The sequence below is a fragment of the Daucus carota genome, chromosome 7 (genome assembly GCF_001625215.2).
Source record: "Daucus carota subsp. sativus chromosome 7, DH1 v3.0, whole genome shotgun sequence".
NCBI lineage: Eukaryota > Viridiplantae > Streptophyta > Magnoliopsida > Apiales > Apiaceae > Daucus > Daucus carota.
In genome coordinates, this window is record NC_030387.2 from 12297026 (window position 1) to 12318446 (window position 21421).

The window sequence follows — 21421 nt, forward strand, 5'->3', positions numbered from 1 at the left end:
TATGAAACATTTTATTGTTTTAATATAATGTACTCCCTCTTTCCCGCTTATGCTTATACTTTTTTAATTATTACTCGACACGTACTTTAATGCTTATAAAATATAGTTCTACAACTTATTTTTAAACCTTTTTTCTAAAATAAAAATCTATATATTATAAATAAATTAAATATTTTTCAGTAGAATTAAAATCCGTGTCGTGTCTAAGGCTTTCAATATATACAACTCATAGGGAGGAGAGAGTCCCTCTATCCCCTAGGCCGGAACTCGATACACATTTTGAGACTCAAATAAAATATATATGTATATTGTTATAAATTATTTATAAAGAATTTGAATAAAAATTTCATATTTATAAAGAAAATTTTAAAAATAAATTAAGAAATTATATTTACAAAATATATTAAAATCATGTCAAATAATATTCAAAATCGTTACTATACTCCATCAGACAATGAAAAGGAGACTGTATGATTAAGAGAGTTTGGATCCACAACTGCTTGGTAACAAGAACAAGAGCAGATGCAGTGCATGCACACAAACCTTTAGTCACAACTCACAACTAGGGGTGAACATAAACCCGTTCAACCCGCTAACCCAACCCAAACCAACCCTTTTTTAGACCGATTAACCCGACCCGTTTAAAACCGAAAAATAAATGGGTTAGTTTTTAAAAAACCCGATAAAATTGGGTTGGGTTAGGGTTTTACAGATTTTAACCCTAACTAACCCAACCCAACCCGATTATATATGTGTGTGTATATAATATTTACATACCTATCTTACATTTTTGAGTTTATCCTCATGAATCTTTAACCTGAATTTGATTTATCTAGGGTGTGTCTATACATTTATAATAATAATATGAATAATTTTAAGTATCTCGATAACTATAAATGTAAATGATGACTTTTGGAATTTGAACATGGTTAATGATCTGAACAATTTTCTATTATTTCACCATTGTTCAAATGTTTTACTAATGTAATAGGCTTCCCTCTTTAATTAAAAACTTACGCATCGACTAATATTAGTGAATGATTGATTCATAGAAACTGAATAACTATAAATATGTATGCCGACTGTTACTAACTATCGACGTGCGAGTGAGTATATTTTTTTCCCTATCCTGATGAATGACTAAATTTTTATTAATTATTATTTTCGCAAGTTTAACTCAAACCAATCCGAACCAACCCGAATTAATTGGGTTGGGTAGGGTTGGGTTACATAATTTTTTTCCAGTTAATGGGTTGAGTTTTTATTAACCCGCACTAATTAGGTTGGGTCGTTTTTTTCTAAAAACCCGCCCAACCCAACCCATGTTCACCCCTACTCACAACTACCACTAATGCCCCTGCAACACTAACGCTGTTAACTGATTTTTAACGGAAGTACACATAATGCTAGAATCTTGAAACATGAGGTACACACTTTGCTAGATTCGAAAGTTGAGGTACACAAAGTGCATAAGTGTATAAATGCAGGTACACACTTTGCATTTTACTCATTTATTATTAAATATTGATAAGTCCACCACTTTACCCACTTTTCATCTAACTTTACTCATTTTTCATACATTGTCTTGGTCTCCGTGTCCCCCTCGAATGTAAACAATTGAGGGGGACGGAGGGAGTACTTCACTGGGGCTAACAAACCTTTTCCCCACTAATTTCTTTAAGATTTTCAGAATTAAAATGATTTTTTAATTTTTTTTTTCTCAATGTTAGATGAAGAGCAACATGTTCACTTATGAAAGAATGAAAAGAAATCTTGCCCAAATAATTGTTCGAAAATTTCATTATTTTCGTTTCATGTTAAAGCATCTCTAATGTAATGAAAAGTAATATTTCTTCTCAAATTTCATTACAACAATTTTGTACCCGTTCAAAACAAATCCCTAGCGTAAAACTAGACCCCACTCAGATCCCTTTAGGCCCATCTCAGGTTCATCCCGACCCAAAATCGTTACCATTCTACTTAATCATATTGATTTCTATTAAATTTGTATTTTTTTTTTTGAAAGATTAAGTTTGTATTTTAGTCATGGTTGTCACGTCGATAAGTCGAGTCGATAGAGGTCCAGGTGTCCAGCTTATTGACTAGTCGACTAGTCGCTGACTAGTCGAAAAGTTAATTAATTATTAATTAAATAATATATATATTAATATATACATTATATTCGTGGTTTCCTATAACTAGTCATATGTATATCAATCACAAAATAGATATGTTAGTTCCAAACATATTTTTCCCCCTTTCATGTATACACATTAACACACTATACACATTAATTGTACCAATATATAAGCTGATTATACTACATGTATATTCAGTTTTAATCAACTTATGCATACATAAACACATACACACACAAAGATTTATAAACTTAGATTAACATGTTGATTATTGATGATTTTGAGCAGTTTCATAGAATTTATGTTTTTTTCATTTTAATATTTGATTGAATTTTACACTTGTCGACCGACTAGTCGATAAGTCGATCAATTAATCGACCAAGTCGATAGACTAGTCGACAATTCGCAAGTTGACCTCTACAGTCGATTTTCTAAACCCGATTAGTCGACTAATCGCGACTAGTCGAGCGCCGTGACAACAATGATTTTAGTATTTTGTATTAGAATAGGACCCTATATAAAATTTAGTTCATAGCATGTACCCATGACACACACCGAACTAATCCTTAGCCTAAAACTGAAGTAAAGTAGTATAATCATAGTACGATGATTTGCATATGATTACGATTAAGAAAAATATAATTACATGTAGTCCTTAAAGTTTAAACTTTAAAGAGAAGAACGTAGTGCGTACATGGGATGCCCACATATACAGAGGAGCAGAGCACACTTGCATTGCAGGGGCATCTATCGCTTCATTTATAACCTGATTTTTATTTGTTTGTTGCACTTTTACTCATCCCTTAACTATCTATCTACCTTCCACATTCTTTTTACATCATTCCAATCTCTCTCTCTCTCTCTCCCTCGTTGGCTTAATTATCCATCTATTCTCAAGTCCCCTCATCTTTTCTCCATCTCAGATGGCTACCATCTCCCCCGAAGAACCTCCCCAGCCTCTAACATATCAGGTACATATCTTTCTATATTTAACGAACCTCACTTTGCTCTGTCTTTGTTTTCCAAATATTCATTCCTTTTATTTTTTTAGACATGGGTTTTGAAAGTCTCCATCCACTGCGTTGGCTGCAAGCGAAAAGTCAAGAAAATTCTTCAGAACATTGATGGTAACTCTCTTCCCCCCTCCACTCATGTCACTAACAAAACACTCGCTTGCTAATTTTCATTTAAAAAATAAATTTTCAAGCGACTCATAAAAAATTCCTCAATTAATATTCCGTACAAGTAAGGTCTGCGTATATTTTTTAAACTACAAGCGGACTACAAGCGGAAGTAAGGTCTGCGTACATTTTAAACTTTACGAATGGTGTGTTTATTTCAGGCGTTTATACTATAACAATAGACTCGCAGCAACAAAAAGTGACGGTCACAGGGAACATAGATGCAGAAACACTAATCAAGAAGCTAGTGAAAACAGGGAAACATGCAGAGATGTGGCCTGAAAATCCTGCCGCCAAGGAGAAAAAGCCCGAAAAGCCCAAGAACGAAGAGGGTGAAAAAGATGAAAATAGTAGTGATGAAGATGAAGAGAATCCAAATGAACGTCCTCAAGAAGAAGTTAAGGTGATCAACAACGTCAAAGAAGGGGGGCCCACCGTCATGTTCTGCCCCGGCATGCCGGAAAATCACCCCTCCGGCAACAAACCGCCGGCTGCCGAGCAAAAGCCAGGTGATCAAAGTAGTGGTGGCACTGGAGCTGGTGGAGCTAAGAAAAAGAAGAAAAAGAAAAAGAAAGGGCAAAATAGTAATAATCCTAATCAGGGTGCAAATACTAATGGTGGGGTGCAGAACAGCGGAACAGGGAATGTTATTGTGGGTCCCCCTCACGTGCATGATCAAGTAAATAATGGCCCTCCGATTCCATATCCACATCAGTATCCCACAAGTTGTGGGCCTCAACCAGTGTATGTGATGAGTTACCATACTTCGCAGCCTAGGGTAAGTGCTGGTCCAAGCTACTATGTGCAATCCTCACCGTACACGTGTTCGAGTTATGCTGAGCCTGAGATGATCAACATGCGGACCACACCGTCCGATTCATCTTTCGAGATATTTAGCGATGAGAATCCTCATGGGTGCTATATCATGTAGATGGATGGAATGAATATTGAAAATGTTGTATGGTGAAGTTTCTATAGTCTACCAATTTGTAGCTATTTGCATGTATGGAACTATGATGTCCTATTTTGACTCTAATGCTATATTGCTATGATTATTTATCTAGATTTAAACTAGTTTTCTTGCAAACATGCTTGCCTACAAGGCCACAGTAATCTTGATTCTGTAATCTGAGAGCAAGCTGGTCAGCTAGGTACACTCAGGAGGCAGAGAGATAATCTGATTCTGATGAGTTGTAATCGAGTCAAACTGTTGTTTACGTGTTATTTCAGTTTGGCTCGATAATGAGCTATTCGAATAATTTATCAAACTATTTTATTTATATTTAAAAAATGATTTCAGATTATTCGTAACTTAAAACTTAAAAGATGAAAAAGAAATATGTTTGGTCAACCTTAAACTTTGACAGTATTTTATTTACAATCACATTTATTTCCAAACTTGCAATTGCAGCAAGTGCACAGAGCCAGCTAGTTCTTGACCACCGAGGAGTGAGGAGTCCACAGCTTTGATATTGAATCCAGACTAGTTGATGTATCCTAGCCCTACTGTCTGATGAGTGATGACTTGCTCATTCTTTTTTTTTAATAGAAAAAAACCGGTCAATACTTATTACTAGCAAGCTCTGTTCTAAAAGTCGGTGATTAATCACCGATTAATCCCTGTTCCGTAGCTCGCCGAACTAATTAAATAGCGGATTAATCACCGATCAATCCGATTAATCCTTGTTCCATAACTTCACCGACTAAGTCCGATTCCCGCTTTTTACAACACTGCTAGCAAGTACCAACACCTCTGCCACCACATCTATGACCTACTGTGAATATACATTTTATCAAAAAATGAAGTTATGCGAGTGATTTGAAGAAAATTCGAAATGCACAAGTTTGTTATCGGTAGATATTTTGTTATATTGGTCTGTAGTAGAATATTTGAAGCATCGATGTGGAGGTTTGGAGGGCATTTGATGGAGGGCTACTTGGGGCTTCACTGAGTGAAGAAGAATATGCACAACCCCTTGATTAGCATATGCTTCTTATCTCACTCTCACTCACACTGGCACTTTGTTCTTGTTCTCCACTTTTTTGCTACTACATTATTCGCCATTCCTCATTGTATACTTCCACAATTCCACCCCTCCCCCCATCACATAGATTGTGAATTGACCCTTATTGTCTATGTTCTTTCAACTCTTCAATATTTGTATGAAACTTCTAGGCAGAGGATGATAATGTTGTTGCACTACATTCTCCGTCAGAATACCCAACTACTTGACCCTCTAAAAGTTCATGAAAAGAAAAAAAAAATATACTTAGTTCGGTTAAATAACAAATATGAAATGTCTATTATTTTTTTATTAAATAACGAATATGAAATATCTTCTTAATATATTTTTTTCTTTTTCCCAAAACCAACTCCTTGTTTTGGCAAGAAAAGTTTTGCCACATAGAACTAAACAACTTGTAATTTCATTATCGACTCGATTTGAATAGACATTTTTTTTTTCTTTCCGATCTAAAATCAGTAAAAAAATAACCAAACAGACTATTAAATATACTCTTCATTAAGATAAGTGAGCACTAACTAGCTCTATTCCTGTCATGAGTCAACTGTCCAAGCTGGTAGAAAAATAGACTATTCATGCCAGGTCAACATAACAATATCAAGAAATGGTAAAATACATTTTCAACTTGCTGGATGGGATGGTACTACAGGATTAGATGAGTAAAGATGAAGGAAAGAAGAATTGTTCTTCTGAACAGGGGGCAAAAACCCATAGCACAAGATTTCTCATAGCAGTTCATCTGTTGAAGAATAGTTATAAAGTTAATGGGGTCAGTTTTTATGAACATGCTCACATCTGATGGCAACTTTAAAAAAGAGGCACACAATAGCATCCTTACTAGAGATTGAGAAGCCAATAAACTATAAAGATGGGCAACAAGAAGTATCCATTATCTACACAAAGGGAAGATGGTGAAACTAGTTCAACCATTCATTGAGGAGAAAATGATTCTCCACAAAGATAACTTCACAGAAAGCTCCACTCATTTGATGATCTAGAATACTCTCCAGTACGACCTTTTTGCTCCGAAACAGATTCCAACAGATATATAATATAAGTTTTAGTTTTCAACTTTTTTCAATGTCTACCGGAAAAGAACAAATTGAAAGGAAGAACCATCATATCCGACGTCTACTTAGGTAGTCCTGAGCAGGAACTCCTTGCATCAACAAAATGGAGCAATGAAGTTCCAACAATTCAAGGCAGAAAGAAATTAACTCGAATTTCACATTAATACGTATACAAACCAAAAAACGTCCAAAATCAGCATAGTAGCTGCTATTGAGATAAACTGCCCACTACATTACATTTAATCTATAGGCAAGTTGATGCCTTGGATGTTCGCTTATTTGTCCCCAGCATGATCACAATCACAGTTACATCATCGTGATATTTTCTTCTCCTACCGGCAGGGATACTCATCAACTCTTCTGTACTGAAACCTGCAGTTTTGTAGTATTTTTTACAAAGATTAGTGCATCACCTTACAAAAAAAATGAAAATAATAAGGGAAGTTGTGCAACTATATTGTACAGCAACAATATAGGAACCTCTCCATATTGCACCTGAAACTAGTTATTTATTATTCACCATAGGAACCTTTCCATGATGATACCCTTGTTTACATGCTGAGATAACATCTTACTGAACCCTAACATGTGTATAAATTAGGGTAGTTCCCTTCCTTGGTTTACTAGCTTTCATTCTATAAATACCCTTAATAATTCAATAAATGTTATAAATGTAATGATTTTTTAAGCATGTAGTTACTAATCTATGATGAGAAATCAGATTATGGAGTTCACCTGCACAATCTGCTGCTCTCAGTACAAGCTGTTCTAACAAAAATTTGGCTGGATCTCCACAAGGATAGCACAAGATATAAGAATGGACGAGCTTTACAATTTCATCATTTGTAAAGAAATCAAACAAACCATCGCTCCCAAGTATGATGAAATGATCAGCATTCGAGACTTCATGTATACATAGGGATGGCTCTGTGGAGACATATGGAGGACTTTTAAGGTTACGAACCCGAAGGATGCCCATTAACGCTTCATTCAATATTTGCTGCAGAAAAGTGTCACAACATATCAGCATTAAGAAAGTCTAATTCAACAGAATTGAAGCTACAACAGTATGATACTGACATGTGCGAACTCTAGAGGCATTTATTAGATTAAAGTTTTTTCCATTGACTGTTATCGTTTTAACAAGAAATATAAAGACAACTCAGTTTTTTGGCAAATCAGCTGCAAAGTTACAAAGTGGGTAGCATTAAAATGACTGACATCTCTAAACTTGAAAGCACTGCATGCCATTCCTAATAGCTGGCATAATTTATAGGAGGCAACTCTAAATTGTTGGTAGAAACAACATGCTGAAGTAGCCGATTAAAATAGTGCTTCCACTAAATTGTGTAGTGTGCTAGTACATTGCTTGTAGTTCTACTCAATTTTCATTAATTAAGGGAAGAAACAATCGAACCTTGCTGATTTAGTGTAGTTATTGACATATATATATTTGTGAAAAATAAAATCAATTTACCTTTTTCAAGTAACCAACTCCAAAGGCACGAGTGACCTTTAACTTTCCTTTCACCTTTCCACCCACAATTGCCAAGGGGTCATCAGGATGATTATTTAAAAGTTGGGTTTTCTCAACTTCGTTGTCAACTGTATGACTATCAGTTAGCTGTATAGCTTGTAGAACCTTGTTTTTAGTAATGCCCACTTCAACGTATGTTGCCATTACAGCTCGACTGTCACCTAAATTGAGTATGTACAAATCCTTCCCATGGAGTAACACAACCAAAACACAAGATCCAACAGATACTATATCAGGGCGTTCCTCCATTTCCTGCTCAACCATGTAGAGGAAATCATTCTCAGCCTGAGACAGAGCACGTTGAAGGCAATCAAGCACCCTTTGTCTAGGTAGGCTGGACAATCTTTTACCTGATAATTCAGTGCTTGCAACCTTAAGACTAGATTTACCCCCTTTGGCAAATTTGTCATCCTCGAGCAGATCCGGGAAAACAGATGTTTGATTGGATTCGCATTCCCATTCTAACAAATTCAAATAGACCCCAATAGTATCATACAGTGTACCAGCCAGAAAATCAGCAGCATCTCTACCGTTGAAGCCATCATAGATAGCGCAAAAAAGCCAGCCATTTTCTTCAGAACAAACAGCTTGGACTCGATCTTCACCGGCAGCCCCACCTGCTACTTGCACTTCCATGGCATTGAGAAAACCTTCGCTTCTTGAAGGGGCACTCATGGACTTTAGTGACAAAAAATCAGATTCAGTGGCCTCACTTGGAGTTGATGGACTACAACTCAAATTTGATAAACTGCTGTGAAGAGAACTAGATAGCAGGTCCAACTTAGATATTGAGGAAGAAGAGGGGATCTTTCTGAATGAAGTGGGTGAGTCCCACGTTGGAAGAATCTCTGCGCCAATTAATCCATTGCAGATATTTGTGTTGGCCAAAGTAGCATTGGCACTCAAGGCGGCACCAGAGAAGCAAGAAAAAGAGCTATTGGTTCTTCGAAGTTTAATTCCAGTAGGGGTTTCATATTCATCAGAAATATCACAAGCACTTTTCTTTTCATTGCAATAATATCCAAAACTTACTTTAATTTCTCCATCTGGATCAGGACTTCTTTCTTGATGCATATTTATAGCTGAAACATTACAAAATTATGAGACATATTTTCACAAGATAAGAATTATTTTCTGGAATTACTCTTATATCATAAGAAGTAAAATCATGATCAGAAAATTCGTTAAAAGATTAGGTCACTGAAACACAGAATCCCCCCAAAACCTAGGTTATAAATAAAAACATATGAAAGAGCCACATATGTATTCATCTATCTAAATCAGGGGACAAACGTAACTAAACAAATAGTATTGATTATCCTAATTTCTTGAAATCTGATGGTCAATCTGCATTTTCAATGATTTATTGAGACTTCGAGGTATGCAACTAAGAGTAGGTGCAACACGGTAATCTGTCCTATGGCTACTGGAAGTTGATTTGATCTGTCATGCTTTTAATTAGCTTACTAGTTATGAGCTTCGCAACCACTTGGATGAAGATTTCATAGTACTGCGATCAGTGACAATCATCCATCAGGAACTCTAATCTCTACTTACAAGTGAAATGGTGGCTGCATTTAATTGAAAACATAAGTAAGTTATCTGGTGTTATAGTGGGAAGGTAGTTGTTACTTGTTAGACAATCACCTACGGTAAATTTGTCAGTGCTGTATGGCATCAAAACATTATAATCTTATAAAAATCACATATATATCAGTTACAGTATCACTAAACATGAGATGTATTCAATGAACAATAACTGGCAACATTAGCAAACTCAAAGGTGAAAAGAATGGTAGAAATTAAACTAGAAAAAAAAGAAAAAAAGAAAAATGATGTAGGAAGATATAAAAACTTTAACGGAAATCATTCATAAGCTTAAGCGTAGAATTTATTGTGCACCAAAACTATGATCCTCGATAAGATGCTTTGATTGTCAATTCACTGGCTGTTCTTTCACCGCCTCATCATGGTCGATAAATACCTATATACACATACTACAGATGAGAGTTGAAGATGATAAAACACCGCGTGGATCCCTAAAAAGTTGAACTCAGAGATTGAGCATCGGAAAATATTGAATGATAACGACAGAGTGAAGAGGAGGGGTTTTTTTCCGTCAGGAGTGAAGAGGAGGTTCAGAAAAGAAAAGGTAAGGGTTTCTGCATTTCGGCAAGCACACCCCTTGTTTTTATTTAAAGCGTACTTTCCTTTTTTCTAGAAACGTGTCGAAAAAACTGAGAATAGGAATACATAAATAATCAATAGTTATTGACGTATGCAATAAATAATCCCTCTGCGCCCCTTTTACATGTCACTTTGAGTTTTTGCACGTAATTTAAGATGCATAGAAAAGATACTTCTGATTATTATTTTTTAAATTTCTTTTTCTGATTAAAAAGTATAAACTGTAAAATTTTATTCACAAAAAGAAAATTCAGAAAATGTCGAGCAAAATTATCTTTTTAATCAATTTATGCATCTTAAATTACGCACAAAAAGTCAAAATGACATGTAAAAAGGGATGGAGGAGGTATACATCCGATCACTTTCTCGAGCAAAATAAAAGAGGCCCCGTAAATGAATGTGGATGGTTAACACCAATATCCCCTAGTCGCAACTTACTTATCTCAAAATGAAGTCGTTCTCTTTTGCAATATTTCTGTAAGTGATAATCATCCTCAGAAAGCATAAATTTAACTTCACATTATTAAGTAAATATGCTCATAAGCTGCACATATGTCTACCATGCTATGCAAATATATACGCAACGGCTTCTTCACAAAAACCATTCTATAATTGCATATGTATCTGAATGTATATAACATTGTCTAAAAGATCAGTATTAGCATCCAAAAAACCAACCAAATTTAATATCATAATGGATATCTAAATCTATCAGTCTGCTAAAATTGAAGTTAATCTCATTACAAACTGAATTGCAAAAAAAAAGAAAATTTGACTCAGATAGCATACTGTTAACAGCCGAATAAGATAATAAATTTCAGGGGACGAAATCTATCCAAAACAAACTCCAACAAACAAAATAGCCCCATATAGTAAGAGGGTCAAGACACAAATCACATACACATCAAACTCATGTGAACCATTATAGAAATTTGTAATAAATTGATATAAACAAGCAATCAACCAAATAAAGCAATTGATCACAATCAATATACACACTTATGAACATGATACATAGATAAAAAATATATATATTTATGCATAAAGCATAAATAAACAAAGAAAATGTTATATATGCATAAACAAAGCAAAGTAATTAGCTGACCTTGTGAAGTCTTGAGAAGCCAGATGAAGAAATGAGACCAAAATGCAGGCGGAGAGACAGGTGTGGGGAGAGAGGGGGGGGGGAGAGAGAGAGGGAGAGAGGGAGGGAGAGAGAGAGAGAGAAGGCGAGAGAGAGAGGGAGAGGGAGAGAGAGAGAGAGAGAGAGAGAGAGAGAGAGAGAGAGAGAGAGAGAATGAATGCAGAGGAGTGATGAGTATAGTATCTACGTGGGGTTTGATGAAATTTGAAGCAGAGGTGGAATCTCAACGAGGGAGAGAGAGGGGAGAGATGAAAGGGGGAGAATTGGATGGCTAGAAGAGAGTGTGTGCTAAAAATAGTGAGAATGAAGTTATATAATTAGGCGACGTTTAGAGGAAGATGGGTCAAACTCAAAATGCCCTCGAAACATCTCACCAAAACCGCTAATTTTGTTGAAAAATATTCACACTCTCGCTTCCTTCAAACAACTTGTATCCATGTACGTACGTTCGTTAAACACACACAAACTGGTGCTTTCAAGACTTCTATCTGGACTCTGTAGCATCATTCCTCTCAACTAAATTGCCACATGTATGCGTGTCCCCGTGTGATCTCTTCTGTTTTGCTAGTGTTTCAAAAGATCTCTAAAAATCATATTAAAATTTATTTCATATGTTTATCAACTATATTCCGATTTTTCGTTTCAAAAAAAAAAAATTATATTCCGATTTGTTAAAAAAATCAGATTTATTAATAAAAATTTTGAAGATAAATTTTAAATCGGCAAACCAATATCCAGTACTTACATATATAGTAATTTATTATTTTCATGTTATAGTAATTTTTATTTAAAAATCTTCTTGCTAACAAATTTGTTATATATTTTTTTAATAACAAAATAAGTTAAAATTTTGAATATAAAACTATAAATTTTTATAACATATTTTTGACACTAAATGTGTATCAATTTAGAAAATATCAGTGTTTTAAAAAGCGCATTAAGCGGCCGCTTAAGCGGCCGCCTAAGCGGAATCGGCCCTAAAACGCCTCGATTTTGTATTAAGCGGGTTCTTAAGCGTTTTTGAAAATTAAGCGGACTATTAAGCGGATTGAGCGGTCGTTAAGCGGATTAAGCGGTACTTAAGCGGTCAAAATGATTTTGACTTGCTAATTTTTCAGTTTTAAAATATTTTTTTATATAATATAACTATAATTATATTAAAAAATTAATATATATATATTTTTAAAAATTTAAATTCTTACCACAATATAACATTATTTTTGAATATATTAATATTAAAATTAAATATTTAATTATATTTTATTAATCCGCTTATTGGCCCGCTTAAGATTCCGCTTAAGCGTCCGCTTTACCGCTTAAGCGCTAGAAGGTCCTTTCACCGCCTAGAGCCGATTTGCGCTTTTCATAACACTGGAAAATATTGCTTAAGAAACATCTTGCGTTTAAAGATAAAATTCTCAAAAAGAGGTACGTGAAAAAAAATAACAGAATCAGGAAAAAAGAAAAAGAAATATATGTAGAGATCCTCCTCGAGGATATGAAAAATATTCTATAACCGGTGTTATTCTATAATAGAATCAGGTATTCCGATGATAATAGTGATACACATGGTAGTTTGCTTTTAATATTAGTATAACTTTGTATATGTTGTTTTCATATTCTCATCTTTTCCGTGAAAATAGAAAAATGGCCTTTGGAGGTTTAAAGCGGTAAAGCCATAGCCATCGGCGCTTGTGGAGTTCACTAATTTACTGTACAACTTTATCAGATATTTTGTTGTCTAGTAATTATTACTATATTAATTAAATTAAAACCTTCAGGAAATCTGGTATATAGTGCAAGTGTGCAACTATATATTCCCACCGTACAATTCTATTCGTTCACGGCACAAAATTATGATTTCATAATTTATTTTAAAAAATTATGTATAAAAATTTATGCATTATATTTTTACGCAGAAGAATTAAAAACTTAAAATGATTTATAAAATTATATTTTACCAATTTTAAAATATCTCAGGACAGCGGGAGTATATTATATATACCAAGCTGGGAAAAAGGTATATCTAAAATATTAATTTTCTTAAATGAATAACTTTGGCATTATTAATCTTTCAAATTTATCTGTTGTGGTGTATAATCTCACAAAATAACGAATACAAAATTCCAGAGCAGAAAGTAATGCTTCTAATCTTCTATAATCGATATTTCATTTTATAAGGAACGGAATACGACAAAGAAGCAAGTAATACTTAAATAGACATGTCTCCAAGTGGCTGTGCTTATTACTCCCTCTGTCCCTCTCTTACTATTTTGGGATGTCCCTCTCATTTCTTTACGTTACTATATATAGTAAGTTTTCTCATCATTACACCCACTATCTTCCCCCACTATCTCATATTTAACAATAAAAACTACTATTACACCCACTACTTTCCTCCACTATCTCAAATCTATTATTAAATATTGATAGGTCCCACCACTTTACCCACTTTTCATCTAATTTCACTCATTTTCTATATATTATCTTGGTCTCCGTGTCCCCCTCCAATGTAAACAATTGAGGGGGACGGAGGGAGTAGCTATTACTCCTTCCGTCTCTAAATACTTTTCACGTTTGCCAACACACATTTTTGATCGTTAATATCTTTTATTTCGTAGTAGCATTAAATATAAAAACTTCACCGTATTAAAGTACTCGTGAATACGAATCTAACAAGATCACTCATGACTATATTTAGTTTTGTAGATTAGATGTAAATAAGTAATTTGTCTCATGTTATGAACAGTACCGACATCAGAATATAAAGTTCACTCAAAATCCAACAAGGCAACAATGTTTGTGCAAAGAATAATCAACCTTTTGTGACCATCCATTTGTTTTGTTGGATAATTAAAGAAAATAACCCCCTTTTAGCATATACTCTACAAAACAGTAATATGATCTTGACATCTTGGGAGAAAAATACATTTATCCAAATCTAGATTGATGCTACTAAGATTTTCATGGCAAGCATTTGTGTGGTCCATTTATATATGAGATCTTTCTTGTGTCAACACCGTATTTCAACAAGAATTTTCCTCAGGTGCGACTACAGCCACGCTGAGGATGATATGTATTTATACTCGTAGTGGCGGAATTAGATCGGGACTAACCATGTGACGTAAGAAAAATTAAATTTTTTCCAGTATCTCCAATAATGCTTCAGCACAGCTTGACAAGATTCCTAGTATTAGCAGTCTTGCAGAGATTTTAATATTAAAAGGTACAAATTTTGAATTACCAACACATGATTATAACAGGAGCCAAAGAGCTCCATGTACTAGAATATACATCTTTGCAGTTTGCTACATCTGATTTAGAAAACAAAAACATGCAGGAATCTGCGACTGCAAGGATGAATCGTGTAACATGCATATTGATTGAACTCGGCAACTTGTGAAACATAGGATCTAGGTTTTGTATTAACATTTTGATCACTCTTTAAGTTTAAAACCCCAACACCAATAAGAGAAACCATAGAATGAAGATTTTCTGACATCTGACCGGCAATTATATCCCTCGTATATGTATACTTGAGCAAAGATAGCATGGGAGTTTTTAATTTATCGCTGAAACAATTTTTTATAAAATTTATAGAGCTCTGAAGAAGCACTTCAGGTACAAGATTTTGTATACCAAGTATCAGTTTACCAACAACAGAAAAAGTTTCCTCTAATGTTAAAGCAAAGCAGTGTGATAAAGGCAAACTAAAAGCATTACCGTAATGCTCAAGCTTGTAGAAATATGCCTCCACAAGGATAGCCACCAATTTTTGCAATCCGAGTACTTCCCTGCACAGATATACAGGGATTTAACAATAATAGAAGGAATCAGGTTAAGTAGGGACTTGAACAGTTTGTTCAAAAAACCAACCACTTGTATGCGTGTGAAATGTGTTATATAGTTTATCTGATTTATGATCTTATAGTTATACATTGTGGACCAAAATGTCATTATTTCTGCCTGCTTGAAGGAGCAATTGACTATACTAGCCTCAAATTGTGGAGATAACTTGCATATTTTGAATTTTCTTATTACTAGTATGAGGTTGTGTGGGTATCTTTTGAACTGGAAAGAAGGGGCATAGTGCACAAGTATATTTCTATATATAGTCCTCCCCTTTTCTTCTCTCCATATGCCAACAATTTTATAGAAATGCAGGAAGTCCGGGCAATTATGATCAGTGCACTAACCTTGGAATGTAATGAGGATGGTAGCCATCAGAGACTTCACAAGTTCCCTCACAAGGTAATGTAGCAGCAGAGACATGGAAGCATACTGATTACAAAGGGCGGCTGTTAGCAAGTGAATAATCAGAATGGAATCATACTTGCTTGTTCATACATTGCGATTGTTTGGTTGATAATTTTCTGGTTTAATTGAACAAATAAATGCCATGATTTCCAACAAAGCTGAATAATTTACCAAAAACTTTGGAAATATTGATTCTAAAATCTTATTCGCATACCATTCAAAAATAACAAATGGCCCAAAGTCATAATGAGCTATAAAGAAAGATTGCTTACAGAGGAAAACATATTATTGCTTCCATAAATACAAATAGTATCTGCTTCCTGAAAGAACTCCTCTCTCTTACTACTTTGCAATTCATTCTAGGGAACTGAGACTTCATATTCTACATACATCCTGGTCAGCAAAATCCATACTTCTCAAATCTATGTGATCGGGTAAGCAAACAGTAATTAGGTAACTTATATGTTAAAGCCTACATATCTTAGCTACAGTAATATATTTTTGCGACGACTATGATTACTAGATTAGGTGAAAAAGATTTGACTACATTCATTATTATGAAATCATTACTTTAATTACTATCTTTGACTCTGAGTTGTTTGTTGAAAATTTTGAAAAGGACTTTAATGCATCATAGAGTAAGTACGATGTTATAAATTTGGAACTGAAGAAAAAATGTAAAACTTAAACATCAAAATTTTCAGGGAAGGATCTTATAGTATATTACAACTAGTAATAGCGCAACCAAGATTTTCAAATGGAACTATAGTGAAAAAAGTGTAAGCTTTCATCAACTGAAAACAAAACTATGAGACTAGTAAATTGCTTTGTTTGTATCCATCCACACACAGAGCTCAAACTATATCATTCTGACCATAACTTAGAGCTGATCCCAATTTGACAAGCTATAGATATATAGAATTACTATATAAAACCTATATATAGCATCTCTAGATAAACCAACGTTATCAGTGTTTACAAAGCTTATATACAAGAGCCACATTCTCCTGTTATATACTTGATTGATTTAACTAGCTCATAGAAGAAACCCTAAAATCCTAGGACAGTTCCACATTATCCTGCTGCTAATCGATGTATATATATGAGAAATCTTATGCCAACAGATGACATTTTCTAAATAAATAATTTGGGATATGCATTTTTCAATGGTTAGCGCCCAATTAAATGTGATTAACGTTTTGTACACACCATACGGAGTTCATGAACATAATAAATTTTGAAGCAATATATATATAAATCATACTCCCTCCTTCCCATATTAATAGTCCACCTTGTCAAGAAAAAATTTCCCATATTATTTGTCCATTTTCTTTGTCCAATACAAATTATAACAAGTTTCAATGTTAACATTTACTAGTTCACACAATTTTCATTATTTACAATGCAAACTATGTTGACTTTTAACCAAAATGAATGAAAACTTAGTAGTATATTTGTATAACCAATGCATGGCAATGATAACAACATATCACATTTAATACTTCTTAATTTGTGTGATTTGTGCAAAGTGGACAATTAAAATGGGAAGGAGGGAGTACCTTTCAGGGAAGTGGTAGGCTCTGCCTAACCCAACTTCACATATCTCATGCGCTCATCAATTAATGTCCAATGTGTGTATAAACGCTCAAGAGAAACAGAATACAGAATAACTGAAATAAACATCTGGTATCTAAGATAAGTAATGCAACTTGAGATGTTAAGTAATTCCTATCTCCATCTTTATATGAAGTGCCTGAAACAAATTAAACATAAAACTAACCTGCTGCAGAACACACAACTTTGGTACAATGAACCATATAAGCAAAGGGTGGGTTACGCGGAGTCGCGGAGTGTACAAATCATGCTAAAAATGCACTACACTATTATTAGAGTAATGAAAAACTGGTAATGGACTAATGGTAAATTACTACTCCATCTGTTTCTTTTTAATATTCGTTGACTTTTTGACACGTACTTTAAGAAGTTTTGACTACATATCGAAAATAATTTTTAATTTTTTCTTCTTTTTTCTGAATGAAAATAATGCTGTATTTTTATTTAGAAAAAAAAATTTATAATTTTTTTAAAAAAAAATACAGTCAAAGCTCCTTATAGTACATATCAAAAGGTCAAACAACTATTAAAAATAAACAGAGAGTACTTGTTAGAAGTGAAAGCCATAATTAATGTAATTAAGTCAGATAATTATACTTCCTCTTAATAAATTCCTAACTACCATCAGTAAGCAAAAACAAGTAACATAAGAGCATCTCCAGCAGTGTCCCAAGTAGGTTCCTTAAATATATAATAAACAATTCAAATTCTAAAAAATAGGGATCTTATATTGATTAACAACTCCAACAATAATCCCTATTTGTGTTCCCTATCATTATTATAGTATTAAATTCAAATTCTTTTAACAAAAAGATAATAAGAATAAAGTGGGAAAGAATGTCCAAAAAGTGAAAGTTGAATATTTAATCATTAAAAAACAAATGAGGAATGAGTTAGGGATTACCTATTTATGAGGAATGAAGAGTGGATCTTAAAATTTAGGGAATGAGTAGGGACTCTGCTGGAGTGAACTTTTGCCCATATTCCTCAAAATTTTAACTTAAGACCTCATGTAGCTAATCTGCTGGAGATGCTCTAAGTTATACTACTTGTAACTCACTACTTCCCAACCAAACCACAGAGTTGTAAAGAAGAATCAGATAAATCCACCTTACCTAAAATATGTTAAATATTAAATCAAAAACATCTCTTTAGTATATATTGCCTGAAGGCTATTTATGCTGCTATTTACCACTATGTCCTCCTAACATTGACATTAATTACAAAATACACCACTCTGTACACGTATATTATACGGTTCATAAATTGTCTGCACGTGGGTTTGTACACATTTCTCAGCTTTAATGTTTTACAGCTGTATACTCTTACAAAACTTTCACCAGAAAGTATGCCATACACTCCTGCGATTTCGGCGAGTAACTCTATTACCCTCCATATCTTGCACAAATCTGAGCTGCTACACATATGTGGCCTAACATCTGACCCTTAATTTCAAATTACCGTCCTTTTATCCTTGGATTTGATTATAGGGATTGATCATAATGTTTATCCTCATTTTACTCTGATTTCATCTCCATTTTGTCTGCTGCTCATTTTCTGGGTGGAGGGGGAACAAAGCTTCATTTTATATTTTGTAAGTTTGATCTTAAGCCGAGAAATTAATTTTGTTTTTATTACTTTTTTTCTGTGAATATCAATTTGTTCCATGTTTTGTTTTAATTTTTCAGTTTCCATCCATACAATATCAAGCTTTTTATGAAGCCTGTTAATGATGGTTTCAAAGGTGATTCCAAGAAGAGAAGAAAAGAGCCCATGTTTGTGAGTATATAATACAGTGTCATCTTTAGTTATGAGCTCCTATTTTGTGTTTTTGATCATCTTTACTTGAGCGAATATTAATTTGTCACTTTTATCACAATATAAAGGGTGATAGATATTTGAATGATGAATAAGCTCAAGTATTTTACTTAATCATAATTTGTGAAAGTATGTGTCAGCTGGAGTGGTATGGGTGCTTTGTAGGCTAAGTGTTTGATTAAAGTCTTAAAAGATTTTTATTTGTTTTGGTGTTTATACATGTAATAGATTTTTTTAACCCATGACTATCCAACCTGCATATATTTTGTACATTTGTTAATTTATAATAGTTATTGTCTATGTTTGAAGGTTGTTATCAAGGTGTTCGCATATATGCCCCACTAAATTCAGATGTATAGCCATCTTCTTTGGGTAATTACTATTGGATTTGTGTCTTAACTATTACTTTATTTTGTGCATGTTTTTAGCTGGCCTGGTGTTGCATTAAGTAGACAATTGATTTTTACAATGGGTTTGATATAATACCACTATTTTTTAGGTGAGAAAAGATAAGAAGGAGTTGTGCCTGTATTTGTGAAAATTTGTGCTGCAATGAAAGTTGTCGCTGGTGTAAAAATGGATTTAACACAAAATGTATTCGCTTTTTCATCTTACTATCTTCCTTGCACAAAATAGTCAAGTTTTCCGCAAACTGTCTCTGCATCTTTTATGAATATGACTTGCGACTCGATGGCTTTTAATCCGAGTACTTTTGATCCGAGTACTGAGGCATATTGTTTGTCGTAAATCTTATACTGAGGTAGCCACTTGACAGTTCTTAGTTGCCAAAATCTTTTGTACTACTTTCACTGTGGGCAGCTCTGAAATAAGCTCTGTTCTCTCCTTTATTATTCAATTTTGTTTCTGTATTTAATATATGATATCTGGAAAGAATATTGAGATTCGTTATTAGGGATGAGTGCAAGTTTGAACAGAAATCATTGTGTGATGTGTCAATTTACTTCCCAATATACTGTTTTCATAAGTACCATTGGATTGGGGTGTTGTATATTTGGCGTCTTAATATTTGGTCTTTATTCTGTGTTTGTGGAGAGAAAAAGCCTAAATTTTACGTGTGTTGGAGGTGGTTTCCTGGAACTTTCGTGAGTAAATTTGTAATTTGTTAAGTGGTGTTCCTGGGTTTGTGTTGGATCCAAATATATAGTCCAATTTGATAACTGATCCTGAAAAATATCAACAAATCGATTTAAATGTATGATCTGGGTTTTTAACTAATGGCGGCTGATATAGATTATGATATGCTCTTTTCATATAATGATGCCACAAAAATTTGGTATGGAAGCAACATGGATAATTACTATGGAATACAGTGTGCGCCTCATTGAGATGTATTGCATTGTGTTTCACGCATCCAAAAGCTCTTATGGCTCCACGGCTATCAAAGATTACAGGAAACTTGCTTCTGTGCTGGTGAAAGCTGGGATGTTTGAGAAAAAAGGACTTTCACCTATTTTCTTTGTTTTGCTTCTTTGTTGTTTATAGGATGTGTGTACGGTGTGTACTAATTCTGTTATTCAGTATGATCATAGTCATGAGTTAAGTGCACTATTGTTTTTTATTAAACATAAGAGGCATCAGCTAATTATATATTGAGCACTTAAATACCGGAAAAAGACCATAGTCATTTTGCATAGCATTTGGTGTTTCTGAGCTCTAAAGATTTCTTTATAGAAGCAATAATATAATCCGCCTTCTTTTTGGGATTTAGGAACTATTACCAAGGGTGCAACTCTTTTGCATGAAAAGGGTGCGAAGGAAGTCTACGCGTGTTGCACCGCTTGCACGCATGCTGTTTTCAGGTAATGATTATTTATTTGTCATCGACTTCTTTTATTGAGTTTGTTCAATTATTAACAATAGCAATTTCAGGAAAGGAGTTGACTTGACTTGGTTTATGCTCCTGTTCTCTCACAGAAGTAAATAAACTGAATAGAAAATTGCACGAGGTCTATAATTCCTAGGAAGCATTTGCATGGTTCAGTGTTACTGCAATCTCTCTGCAGCACTTTCTGAGAACATGGAGGTGCATAACGACATGTGGATCTCTGGGTCTTGGCTAATTGTTTTATACATGTAGTGCTCTGCATTTGATTGTAAAGCATCCATACTAATTTGTGTTGAGTGATAATGCTCAAGCAGTTCATCTCAATATAGTCAATTAACTTGCTTAAATTTGCATACAGTTTCTTGATCTGAAATGGAGCATCTACTGCCTAATATTAGCTTCATATTCACATTAAGCTTCCATGTTTTTCTTGATCTGTTATATGGTTTGTCATTATCAAATTGCACTTCTTCATCTAATTCCGTTTAGTTACTTATTTTGTATATTAAATATATTAATTGATCTCACATTTTAAGATATGTGTCAAGTGGGGGATGGAGAGAATAATTTATTAAAAAAAACTAAACACAATGACATGTATTAAA

General features: G+C 34.0%; 2 protein-coding genes and 1 long non-coding RNA gene across 5 annotated transcripts; 2 read left to right on the forward strand and 1 right to left on the reverse strand.

Moving 5' to 3' along the window:
* Nucleotides 1–2920: 2920 nt before the first annotated feature.
* On the forward strand, nucleotides 2921–4393 carry LOC108195186 (heavy metal-associated isoprenylated plant protein 36). Its single transcript, XM_017362138.2, has 3 exons — nucleotides 2921–3109; nucleotides 3190–3265; nucleotides 3481–4393. Exons 1-3 carry the CDS (start codon nucleotides 3062–3064, stop codon nucleotides 4248–4250), a joined length of 894 nt encoding a protein of 297 aa, XP_017217627.1. The 5' UTR covers nucleotides 2921–3061; the 3' UTR covers nucleotides 4251–4393.
* A 2155-nt stretch (nucleotides 4394–6548) lies between these two features.
* LOC108196416 (probable protein phosphatase 2C 40) lies at nucleotides 6549–11794 on the reverse strand. Of its 3 annotated transcripts, XM_017363689.2 has the most exons (5): nucleotides 11243–11794; nucleotides 9418–9521; nucleotides 7891–9032; nucleotides 7149–7413; nucleotides 6549–6785 (listed from the first exon to the last, which is right to left on the reverse strand). In XM_017363689.2, the coding sequence occupies exons 3-5, from the start codon at nucleotides 9022–9024 to the stop codon at nucleotides 6658–6660; spliced, it is 1527 nt and encodes a 508-aa protein (XP_017219178.1). In that variant the 5' UTR covers nucleotides 9025–9032; nucleotides 9418–9521; nucleotides 11243–11794; the 3' UTR covers nucleotides 6549–6657. The 3 variants fall into 3 exon arrangements, with proteins under 3 accessions (XP_017219178.1, XP_017219174.1, XP_017219177.1); XM_017363685.2 differs by lacking the exon at nucleotides 9418–9521 and having other exon boundaries at nucleotides 11243–11793; XM_017363688.2 differs by lacking the exons at nucleotides 9418–9521; nucleotides 11243–11794 and adding an exon at nucleotides 9853–9934.
* A 6637-nt stretch (nucleotides 11795–18431) lies between these two features.
* On the forward strand, nucleotides 18432–21225 carry LOC108196417 (uncharacterized). Its single transcript, XR_001801771.2, has 4 exons — nucleotides 18432–18746; nucleotides 18841–18931; nucleotides 20700–20790; nucleotides 20861–21225. It is a non-coding gene; the product is annotated as an uncharacterized LOC108196417 (long non-coding RNA).
* The last annotated feature ends 196 nt before the right edge of the window (nucleotides 21226–21421 follow it).